Consider the following 12439-nt stretch of genomic DNA (forward strand, 5'->3'; position numbering starts at 1 on the left):
TCTCCTAGAAAACTGGATTATCTATGAAATGCTGCAGAGTTCAGCACGAGAAAACTTTAGATGCCTTTCACATGATGACAGACGCGAGCTGCAGATTGAACTTAAATGGTTCAGCGGCACATGGAAATTGAAAAGCAGGTATAATTTGCTGACAGAATCAAGCGAGCTTCGAACTTCCTGTCAGCCGACATATTGTGCTTTTGGCAAGCGATGTTCTCCGTATAGATACTTTATATAATACAGGGTTTTTTTTTTTGCTTCCAGTTCTACATAGGAGACGGAGTACGAGCCGTAAAGGTCATACTCTTAATGAGGAGGCCCGAGGGTTTTCAGAGTCCATCATATTCCCTCTGATCGGGTCTGATCACAGAACAACACGCTGAGAACGGACGCTGTGAGATCGCCGAGGCTGAGCGGCCGAGGCCGAGCTCATTTCACTTCAGCTCAACGAGGGAATAATGAGCTCAAACCTCGCAGCAATCACTGTTTATCATGTCGCCTCCTTGACATTGTGAAGTCAAGGACGACTGTGCATTAACCCTCAGACTGTGGCATGAGTCACCAGACCGCACTGCTCATCCTGATCACGGCGCTGCAGCAGGCCCAGTGGAATCATGGGAGCAAACTGTCCAAAATCAAAATAGTCTATAAGTGTATTCAGTATTTGAGCATCACACTGGGAATAAGACCATAAAAGTGATATTTGGGAAGTGGTTTTCATTCCTCGTGTCTATTGCACTGGGCTTTAGGGATGCACCAGCACCAGTATCAGGTGTCGGGTTTGAAACTGCACAGCGTACTTGTGAGAGATCCTGAATACAGCCCGTTCACTATTACGTAACGTCATCCTCCAGTAACGTCAGCAGCGGTAAGACGAGAGCGGATGAGCCACGCCGGCAGCTTGGAGATTCTTTAATATTAATGAAAATGACCAAAGTAAGACAGGCTATTATGTTCTGCCAAAATATGAAGAGGAGAAAACTTGTTCATGCAACACCAGCAACTTCATCACCACAGACATTTACGGACGGAGGAACTTATTGGAGACTTCAGGACTGTTTCAGCTGAATGTAGAACATTTTGATTTGTTTTTTGTAACCAAATGCTTTGGCTTGTGGTGACAGTCATAAAGCCAGCCAGGTCACAGTGCAGCAGAGGCAGCCAAGACGCAGCGGCCATCGACGTGAGGACAAGTGGAGAGAAAACAACAAAGACAACAAAACATATCACAGCAATAGCAATTTCTTTCACCCTCTCCATGGAGCAGAATAATTAAAAAAAAAAAAAAAAAAGCATGCTGGCAAAGTAAGCTAAATAACGATAATGAGATAAAAATTGGAGTGGATGGTTCATTTGAAAACCGCCAGACTGTTGGACCAACTGTATACAACTGCAAATGATTTTCACCCAGAGAGAGGGCAAACCAGGACAGGGCCAATCTCATCCATCACATTTAAAGATGCATTTCCAATGAATGAACAGAGTGCATGAAATTACAGGCTCACCCGGGAGCTGGTATGACCTTACGGATTGCTCAACATGCTCATATACTGCAGTTAAAGAGCGAAGCTGGACCTGGAAAGCAATAAAGCAGATTCCGACTGACCATGGCAGCCTGAGAAACAGTATTTTTTAAAGTTAATTGCAATTTTGGGCTCATTAATGCCACATAAGTTGATGTAAAAAAGTTATTATTTTGTTTTTGGATTTGGACAAAAGTAAAAATTACACACCAATTAAAAAATGCTCGTATTTATTAGGAAGAACTACAACCCATATGCTTATTTTTATAGAAATGTTTTCACAGTTAAATGTACTTATTTACGGATATCAACATTAAGGGAAACGATCAGATAATTTAACATTTCATTCAGTTATTCAGACAGCTTTACCGTATCAGGAAGGCTTATGCTGCTATTTGATTAAAAAAACAAGGTCTTAGGATGTACTGACTTCATGTTCAGTTAGCAGGCATCTGGCTGGCTTAATATATGCTGGGATATAGTGGCATAACGCACACACACGCACACACACACACACACACACACACACACACACACACACACACACACACACACACACAATCTGGTACCCAAACACTGAAACAGATGTGCAACATGCCCTGAGACTCTCCCTCTTCGTCACGCATAGTCATATATAGTGCACAGCACATAACAGATGGGTACACATAACGCCTGCTCTTTACACACACGCACACACACACACACACACACACACACACACACACACACACACACACACACACACACACACACACACACACACAACACACACACACACACCTGTCAGGTTATATGACGGAGATGGATGGTGATAGATGGTGTCCGTTTGTCAGGTCTTCTCTCAGGAGCTCTTCTAATGAGGTGACACACTGTCCTGGCTGACACAACCAGTTCAACGGGGTCAAAGACGAGTTCATGAATTACTAACCCACATCCATAAATAACCAGGAGGTATCGGGGCAGACCCTCAGAGAGCGGCGGAGAAAATTTGCTCAATATCAAATTTTCCATTAGAGAGCCAAGAGCGATTTTGCGTTCAGCTTGACGCGTCCTTTTCGGGATCAGGTGAGTCTGTCAGGAGTGAAATCAAGAGCTGGACGAGCCATTAAATGTTTAATGAGAGGTGTCCTCCTAAAACTGTATTTATCAAAGTGGAAAGAAGTCGATTCAGGTCAAGAAGAAAATAAAAACACCAAGCAGGATTTGCATGTTTTGGGTGTAAATAATCAATATTGTCGATTCTTTAAAAATACTGCTTCAGCCTTTGCTTCCTGCTCAGACAGGCGTTTCCACTTGTTGGGCAATTTGACCCGAGGCTCAGGTTGAACTCGGCTCGACCTGTTAGGTTCAGCACAGGTGACGGTGGACGGGGGGGGGCTGTGTACCCCGAACACTGCCGAACTCGGGCTGAACACACACCTGTGCAGGAGTGTGTGAATGCTACAGACTTCACAAACTTTTTTGTCCAAAGTAACCAAAGCGATTTGGGGGCGTGTCCAGCAGCTGAGAGGACTGGTGAGGTAGCGTTGAAGGGTTAGAATTACAGTTTTGGAGTGAAGAATGGATCTAAAGCCTTTCAGACTGTTTTTTCTTTTCTTTTCAATCATACATCTCACAGTCCATGAGAACAATAAACTGCTTCTGAGGTCTGAAAAGTTCATCCATCCATCAACCTTCTATACCATTTTATCAACGTCAGGTCAGAGGGGATGGAGCTGCCTATGGGCGAACGAAGGCTGGCGAACGAAAGTAGACTCCTCTAACGATTCTTCCCACCTGTGCCGGCTTGTTTCAGCACTGCGCCGCATGACGCCACAGGCTGAGGCTCGATTCCACAGCATCAGGAAGCTTCATGAAGTAGAGGAAACTGCAGCTTTTTGGAAAAGTCCTCAGAGGTGGAGATTATTTTTTGCGCTTCACGAAATAGAAAATACACATTTAAAAATGACATGGACACAGGCCACCAATAAGAGACAAAAGAAAACACATTTACAGCTTTTAATGGTTAAAGAATTGGTTAAGAGGATTGATTGGTCCATTAAATCAGCAGATAATTCTCTACTGACTCCCCTTTAAAACAGAAAGGCTTCAGTAATCCATATGGAAACTGATGAAGAACCGGACTGATAAGCAGGATCAATAATGGAATATTCATATTTATTCATCTATTCCAGTGATTGAGAGATCACCTGTCCGTAACACAAACACAAAGAGACAGACAGCGGATGGATGGAGTGTGAAGAAACAAAATTTTGTTTACTCATGTGATGAATCCTGTTTCATCTATTTGATTGGTTTTATTGAACCGAAAAAAAGAAAAAAAAACCCTCATCCTAACTCTTCTGGACACGTCAAAGCAACTTATTGAACAATGTTTCTCACTATCAACAAAATGTGGAGTCATCCATTTTCCAAACTAACTGCAAAAAGACCACTGCTTCTTCTGGAAATGTGTCATGTGAAAAAGACAAACTAAGCAAAACAGTACAAACAACAACTCCCAAAGCTAATCCCAAAGTTAATTACCAAAAAAAAAAAAAAAAAAAAAAAAAAAAAAAAAAAAGAACATTGCCATTCTACTGTCAGCCCTTTTGAGCCGAATACTGATCTCCACAAACACCCTTGGGGCATTTCATTTGATTTCCATGTTTTAACTGTCCAGTCAAAGAAAGCCAGTTTGCTCAGCTGCTAATAAAGCACCGCTCACCTGCCTGCCTTCATTTGACTTGCTAATTAAACCCTGCACTTATCTGGGATTTAATTAAAAATACTTTAATGTAAGTAAGCACAGTACATTTATGAGTTGGAGCATAGCGTGTGTGTGTGTGAGTGTGTGTGTGTGCGATTCGTCCCACTACAGTGCCGTCTGAGTGCTGCTGAGATAAGTGTGACTGGCAGCGCCGTTGTACTGTACAGCTCTTTTCCTCCGGCTTACGTCTCCTCGTCCTCCTCATCTTCTTTCAATACTCTCTCTTCTGTATTCCTCACACCAAGCGCTTGTGTGTCCTCGTTCACTGTATCGATGAACCCTCTCAATGGGCTTCGCTTCTCTTTTACGGCTTCATCCTCAACATGCCTTTTCCCACACGAAGCTATCCTCTCTCCTGCAGACATGACCAGAGTGTCTCGGTGTCCCAGTCCAACACAAGCGGTCCCTCTCGTGTTCTCATGCTTAATGCTGCTTGTTCTGGTCTCTCCCAGTGAAACGCTCGACATCCTCAGGCAGCTCGGCCTCATTGTCAGTGTATTGTTTCACCCCTGCAGCTCCTTCCATCCTCTCATCTCCAATGCAAATCTCCACTCCTGCAGGTTCTCCTCCAGCTGCAGATCACTGCGTCGTCTGCAGACGGTGTGTGGAGGCTTCACCTGTTTGCCCGGCTCCACTCACTGCATGCACTAAAGGGCTCAGAAGCCGATCGTTGGTGTATTTCCACTTTGAAAGCTTTTGTCACGCCGACAGCACACCTCGCTGCTGTCAGACTTCCCTCATACTGAAACACTTCAGTTCACCACCGCACTTCAGCATCCAGAGTCCTGCTGCTGCGCCGGAAGGCGGTCAGACAATGGATACACAAAAACACACACTAATACAATCAGTTTGATAGCCACTGCGGCATTAGACTGCAGCTGGAAGCTCAAACATAAAACACAAAACATAACGTAGGAAAGTCAGGTCGGGACGCGGTGTCTCTGGGCTGAACCATGGAACAGATGCCACCGTTGGCCATGATAATAATGATGATACTGAAACGCTAAAGTTCCTGCCAGCCACAATTCTGACGTCCCGTGTGGGTGTCATGTGCAGACCACCTGTCTCGTCTCCTCCTCTTCCAATCAGAACAACTCCCGCTGCAAGACAACACACGGCTGTGGGTCTCCAATCACACGGAGCTCAATTCACTTCAACTGCACGGGCAATTCTTCTGCATCACCACTGAAAGTCAGATTTAACAACTGTTTCCTAATTATTATGATTCATTGCTGGATGCTGCATATTTCACACAGACCAGAACGGGGGACAGCAAAGAAGAAGACATGTAAATGGATTTCACCTACAGTATATAGTGCTTTTCTACAGTCCACAAAATGCTTCACTTCGCTCATTCAAACACTATTTAGGGTTCAGAGTCTTGCTCAAGGACGCTTTGGGTGATTCAACCAGCAACACGCTCTACCAGCTGACCCAGACCGGCCCCTAAGGCACTAAATCTGCTACCGATTGAAAGAACTCTATTCCATCTTACGAGACACAAATCGCACAGAAACACACGTTCTGCCCATATTTTGAATTCTACAGACGCTATAAAAATTAAGACGACGCAAATGCATTTAGCTTGGAGCCAGGACACGGAGTCAGGGCCACTCACACACACCGACAGACAATCGAAGCATCTTTAACATGCCGAGCAGTCAGTGGGTTTAACATGCAAACAGCCTGTTGAAGTGTCCTTCAACGGTCCTTCAGGCCGCAGCGCTGGTTTTCTCTATTGATCACTAAAACCTGATTAAATAAGATGATTTTATTTCCAGCTCCAGTTAGAAGGTCTGTGTATGAGGTGTGAATTTATGAAGCAATAAGTTTACTGACAGCAGCGTGCCGGCTCACTTACTCTTTCCTGAGCAAATAAGAGCAACATTACAGAGAATGAATGAGGAACCGAGCGAGCGCACGCTATTCACACAATCCGTCCTACGCTTTCTTAGTCTACTTTATCTAATGTCTTCCCAGGAGGGGACGGATTCAAGCAGGCGTGTCAACATGAGGACCGTGGGCCAGAGCTGGCAGCAGGAGGCTTCAATCTGGTGCTACTGGTTTTAAGAAGGACCACAGAGGAAACACCTGCTTTCAAGAGATCCATCTTCTCATTTATCTACAGTCTGGGAAGCTCTAACGGGTTTTTTTTTTTTCCTAAAAGAGACTCACACAGGCTGAACAAAAGTGGAATATCTACAGTGCGTGTAGAGGTGACCAACCAGCCTGACACCTGTGCACAGTGCTTTACCCACTTCCACCAGTAGAGGAGGATGTTGCTTCGCCTAAAGATGAACTTGATGTTACTGATCAACTCATCACCTGAACTTAACTGTGATCACATTAACAAACAGGTTTAAATGCAGTGGTTCCTGTTCTGGTTTCAGTGGGGCTGCGTCGTGTTTCCACAGGCAGAAAAATGCTGTTTTTCAAAGTAACTCCCTCATTAATCACACCCAACCTGGCGTCTACCTTGAGGTCACATTCGCCCTTTGAACATATTCTCTCCTTTAACCCCCCCCATCAGAGGACCGATCCCTGCATCGTGCAGCCAGCACCGTTAATGCAGCGCCCCGGAGGCAAAACTGGAAGTCACTGCAAAGTCATGACTGTGCGTCAGTTCACTGAACACACTACTACAAAGAATAATTATCTGAAGGATCAAGAATCTGTGACAGGCTTTTAGTTCGGTTTAAGACATTTCAGCAGTTAATTCATTAAAAGAAAATAATATTCTGAGCACAGACCATGTCTAAATTTATGGAGTTTTGCCTCTATTAGTGACTACATGAAGGGACATAATGCTGTGAGCGCTGGAGTAATGCTGCTGTGAAAAGTTTTGTGCTTTTGCTGATCTTTCATTCTGTTGACATTCAATCAATGCATTTAAGTAAAAAGCAAGAGCAACGCCAGTGCACGTACGCATGCACATGCACACACAGGCCAAAAACCACTGCTCAGCTTGTGAAGGTGACCAGACAAGAAAATGTAATTTTGAACTAATTGAATTGATTCGCTCCTAACTTTCATTTTAAAGAGGAGAACAGACTTCAAGAAAATGCTTTGTCAGTAAACTTGTCTCATGGATGGTTTGAGTGCACGCTTCATAGAGGCAGGGAAACACCAAGACAAAAGTAAAATGATGGGAAACACCATTAAAGAGACATGCCAACTATCCATTGATTCTTCTAAGTTAAGAATAAATAAAGAACCTACAGACAATCAGGAGTAAGGTTGTCAAACATGCAGTCCACGGACCAAATCTGGCCACCGAGAGAGGCACCGGCCTGGATCGAAGCGCTCAGAATGAACGCACACATCAGAAAAAACATGCAGTCAAACCGGGGTTTCCTGGATGAGTGGCAAGAGTGAAAACCACTTCACCATCATGCCCTGGTCCCTTTCTAAAAATATTATCTAAAAACAGGAAATTACGGATTACTTTGGGGTTCTCAGGTGTAAATTGGAAACCTCAAGCGAGTTTGACACCAGTGTGTGTGTGTGTGTGTGTGTGTGTGTGTGTGTGTGTGTGTGTAGTCTGAATACAATACTAAATTGTGGACATGGTAAAAATATAATTACTGTAATTACATCTTTTCTCACACACTCTGAGCCCCACAGCGCTGCACTGAGGTGTGAGCACATGAAAAGCTCCGCAGGCCGAACCTGGTGCTGCGCAGGGATTCTTCCCTTCAGGAAGAACAGAAAAGAAGCAGCTCATTGTTTCCTTCTTCGACTCCCGCCTCCTCTTTATCGGCGCCGGCATGGCGCCACCTTTACACGGTTTCTTGTTTTGTCGGGACACAACAGAAACGGAAGCTGGCATTGTTTCCCGCCAACACCGGCTAACACCCACAGTTCGTTAAAGAAGTACTACTCAAACATCCCAACGATGGAAACAATGGCTTCAAGGACCAGCAGGTTTGTGAGAGAGAGGAAAATCACATTTAGACTCAGACAATTCAGCCCAACAGTCCCGACTGTGACTTTCATCACCCCATTCAATTTAAGATATTTTTGAAAGCTGCAATAATGCACAGTCAGCTCCACGGTGCAGGAAAGCTCTTTATGTGGGGCTGAACCATAAATGAACCAAAGCGGCACGCCAGATTCCATCAGTAACACTCCGCACTCCCCTTAGGCAATACACAAAATGGAACGCAATTGAAAAATGGTTATTAAACTTGGAGTGGGTCTGACGCAGACAGCAAGAGATGACTTCTGGAGTATTAAAAAAGAAAAGCGGAACAGGTGGAGGAGAGGGGGAGTTCGCTGCGAGTAGCGTACAACAGGTACAAATCAGCAGAAGCTGCATGTTGCACAAAAAAGTGAACAATCTGAGTGTGTGTTTGGCTTTAGGATTACAAAACTGACTGTGTAGAGTAGAGGACGGGCGGAGGAAGGACCTCAGAGTTGGAGGACTTCATCAGCCTCTCGTGTCAGTTCACGAAAATAAAAGCTCCAGGATGCGAGAGAAGGAAGAAAAAAAAAAAGAGGTGAGAGTCATTAAAATATAACAGAAGGACCAGCAGAAGGAAGGGAGGACAGAAGAAGAGTGGAGGAAGGTGGGAAAAAAGTGAGGTGAAAGGAGAGAAAAATAAAGAGCAGGGAGGCTGAGAAACGACAGGAAATACACGGTCTTCAAGAAGCTGCTCATTTTCAAAGCGGTGACCCTGACCTGGTAGAAAGGCTTAACGATGGAGGGAGGGAGGGAGGGAGGGAGGAGTGGACAGTTTGGAACCCAGAGACGGTCTGATCTATTCCGGTCCTGACCCACCCTGCCGTGAAACCAGACCTCTGGGCTGCCGTCCAGGAGGAAGACGGGGGCTCGGCGTGCGTCCGCAGCCGACGTCACCGAGCGCAAACGTCTTTATGGAGATTTGATCACTTTCAATCAATCATCCCTCTGCTTTCTTTCTTTCTTTCTTTCTTTCAGAACAGTGGAGGCAGGCAGACTTCCCGCCAACTGACTTTCTCACAAATAACTTAGCGCAGACGGATATGAAGCTGATGGAATCCACCCTCAGAAAAAAAACTGAAAATCCATCACCGCTTGTCATAAATTATTTTACTCACCAAGAATAATGCTGAGCGTGGGCCGCGGTTTATAAAGGAGGAGAGTTGGTGATGAGTAATACAGCAGCTCCTCAGCTCAGAGGAACGCAGATGCTTAACCACTGATAGGATCTGATCCGTCCAAACGCCATCTCCAGTTTCCTCATCGAAGCTCATATCATTTGCTTTACCGCTACCAGTACGACAGATGCACTTCGCTCCATACATGATGAGAGTTTATTTCTTGCATACATATACACACAAAACAGCTAATCCATGTGTTCAATAAAGCACCGCGCTCGGTGTTATCAGGGTATTACACCGCTCCCTCCTTCAATTTAACTCCGCAGGCTGTTATCTAATAAAACAAAAAAAAAAAGCTGTACTTAGATTGAATTTCTGTCAGCCAATTTGCAAAAGCAATCAACTTCAGCGTCTGAAAAAAACACACACACACACACACACACACACACACACACACACACACACAAACAAACAAAAACAAAACAGAATTACCCATGAAACACAGCAACTTATAAATAGAGGCCCTGAAGTTAATCTTGCAAGTGCCACACACGCACGCACGCACGCACACACACACACACACAGTAGATATTGATATCGGCCAGGTTATTCTTCACTTGCCTTGTTCCCCCTCATCCCACACTGCAGGCCCATTCATTTCCCTTCACAAAACACACACGGCACTCACAACACACACATACACAAGTGTGTGGTAGAGATCAGATTATAGGGTTAGAGGGTATTCGATCGACTTACGTTAATTTCTGGGCAAATCAACCTAAAATATTATCACCAACCCTAAAAAATCAGGTCTTCAGCCTCATTTCCTGTATCAATTCTACCTTTGTGGAATCTGAGGACTAATTCATAACGAACCATGATTATATAAGGCAGAAATGGAGAAGCAGGCAGGCCACAGGCCCATAGTTTGACAAATAATACAATATTGGTTTCACAATTAATTAAAAGATGATCACATTTGATTTGCCATAGTTGCTGCAAATCAATGGGACAGATATGCTGGATGGAATCCCTGTTCTAAGATCTCACAGGTGGAGCTCCAGCAGTCCCAACAGGCTTCACACACTTCACTCCGCATTACTCGTAAATAGAATATACGACATTGCTGTAATGTCATGACACACGAAGGCCAAAGTAACCTCTGTTAGTCTGGTCATGAGAACGAGGGAATGGAAGGACGACAAAGGAAGCGTCCTCTGTTTGCTATTCCAATGGCTCCCTCTTTTGGCAAGCGCCAGGACTCGAGGGACTCCACAAATAAACTGCTGACACAGAGAAGTCGTGCTGAATGTGCCGCTCGCTGCCTGGAACTGGGTTGTGATGAAAGTGACTGTGGAGCTGAATAGCGGTGTCGTTACCTGCGAGCCGGTGCTGCTTGGTGCTCACTCGGTTGGTGTTCTGGACGGCGCAGCAGAGGTGCAGCATGGCAAACATGGTGAGGATCATCACCACACTCTGAAGCAGCAGCGTCAGCTCAAACTGCTTCCCGATCCTGTGAAGGCCAGGCCCGAACAGCCAATTATACCGGAGAAAACAGCAACAAAGAACCGATACAGCTCTTCCAGTAAAAGTTTAATAATATCACTAAAAACCAATACTGTTAAATTTAATTTTCTGAGTTACACAAGGCTCTCACAAGGTTATAAAACTTCCTTTCCTGTGTTACGATTCGCAAACAAAAATTTGCCGAGTGTAACAAACAACATTTCAGAGGGAAGGGAAACTCGTGAAAGTCCAAAAAGCCTGGGACGGTGTGTAGAATTGAATGAGCTGCAAATAATTTCAGCCCTTTTTCCACTTCTCTAACATCTGTTGACGCTATGAAATTCTAATAACAGATGATAAAACATCTAATCTAAAGAAGAAAACAGCAATCAAACGACGCTGTCTGTGTCTGTGCAGACAGATCCAACCCCTGCTGGACCATGCTCACCAGAAGAAGATGCGCAGGATGTTGGCGACGAGCAGCACCAGGCACACTCGGGTGGAGAAGCCCTCGGTGTTTCCGCTTCTCTGGATCTCCTGGAACTGCGGCACGTAGGGCAGAGCTCCTCCGAACACCATGACCAGCGACGCCAGCCAGGACAGCAGCGTCCACGAGCCCTCCAGGTCCTCCTCCTGCAGGACCACCTCTGCATCCATCACAGCGGCTGTAGCTCAGGGGGTCCCGGCGGTGCTGTGGCGGCACCTGGAAGGACCGAGGTCACCGTGCCGATGATTATATTCTGCTGCCTCGATTACATAAAGGTCAATCTGCAATCCTGTTTGATTTCAAGGAAAACACCCCCTTTGAATGCTAAAATACTCTCGTTCTGTCAGAGTGAGTTTGCATTAAAAAAAAGAAACATAAAAAAGGCTGCAAAATGCAATAGGTACGGGAGTTTGAAGAACATTTCACTGTATTTTGCACCAGAAACTGTCCTTAAAATTGCCTTCATGTTGATATTGTGGTCAAATCAGAAGGTTACTGTGGCACTATTTTAAGATTCATACCCACTTAGGATGACACTAGGCTATAAGTTGACCCCCCGCGCACGAAAATGTGTTTGAAACCGCTGTTTGACGGGTTTATGGCTCAGGCTTAAATTGAATTTATATCAAATAATTACAATGAGCCACAATAACAGGTTTGACACTGATGATATCTAATAACTGATAAGAACAACACTTTAACGGTTTCTATACACATCTGAGGGTTAGGTCAAGATGTACTCAGTCTGACAAATAGGACGCTCAAAGATTCTCTTTCTTTTAAAGTGGGGCAGTCGAACAACATTTTAGGACTCACTGGTTCAGGTCAAATCAATCCATCAAAGACTTTACAGAGTCTAAACTCAGAGATAAAGTGCTTCGGGAGTAACAGACTCAAATACATCTCTGTTAATTCAAACTCAAGAGTTAAACTAATGTTAAGGACTGTGATGGAGCACGCCACCCTCAGAACACCATAATGTTGTGTGTTCATGTGACTCTGTCCACATGTCCAAGACGCTGAACCCTAAAATGCTCCTAATGAAGGTCGAGCAGCGTGTGTGAGTGGGCGAAAGTGCTTTCAGACTGCTGA

The 12439-nt window shown here is 44.7% G+C and overlaps 1 protein-coding gene across 2 annotated transcripts in view; it reads right to left on the reverse strand.

Moving 5' to 3' along the window:
* The window catches only part of LOC115392535 (PQ-loop repeat-containing protein 1-like), a 51628-nt gene that overhangs the window by 36260 nt on the left and 2929 nt on the right, over positions 1–12439 (reverse strand). For both annotated transcript variants that reach the window (XM_030097211.1, XM_030097212.1), the window contains exons 2-3: positions 11309–11563; positions 10734–10867 (exon numbers count right to left, since the gene is read on the reverse strand). In XM_030097211.1, the coding sequence (XP_029953071.1) occupies positions 10734–10867; positions 11309–11517 (343 nt within the window). In that variant the 5' untranslated portion in view covers positions 11518–11563. The remainder of the gene's footprint in view (positions 1–10733; positions 10868–11308; positions 11564–12439) is intronic.

Source organism: Salarias fasciatus, chromosome 7, assembly GCF_902148845.1.
Source record: "Salarias fasciatus chromosome 7, fSalaFa1.1, whole genome shotgun sequence".
NCBI lineage: Eukaryota > Metazoa > Chordata > Actinopteri > Blenniiformes > Blenniidae > Salarias > Salarias fasciatus.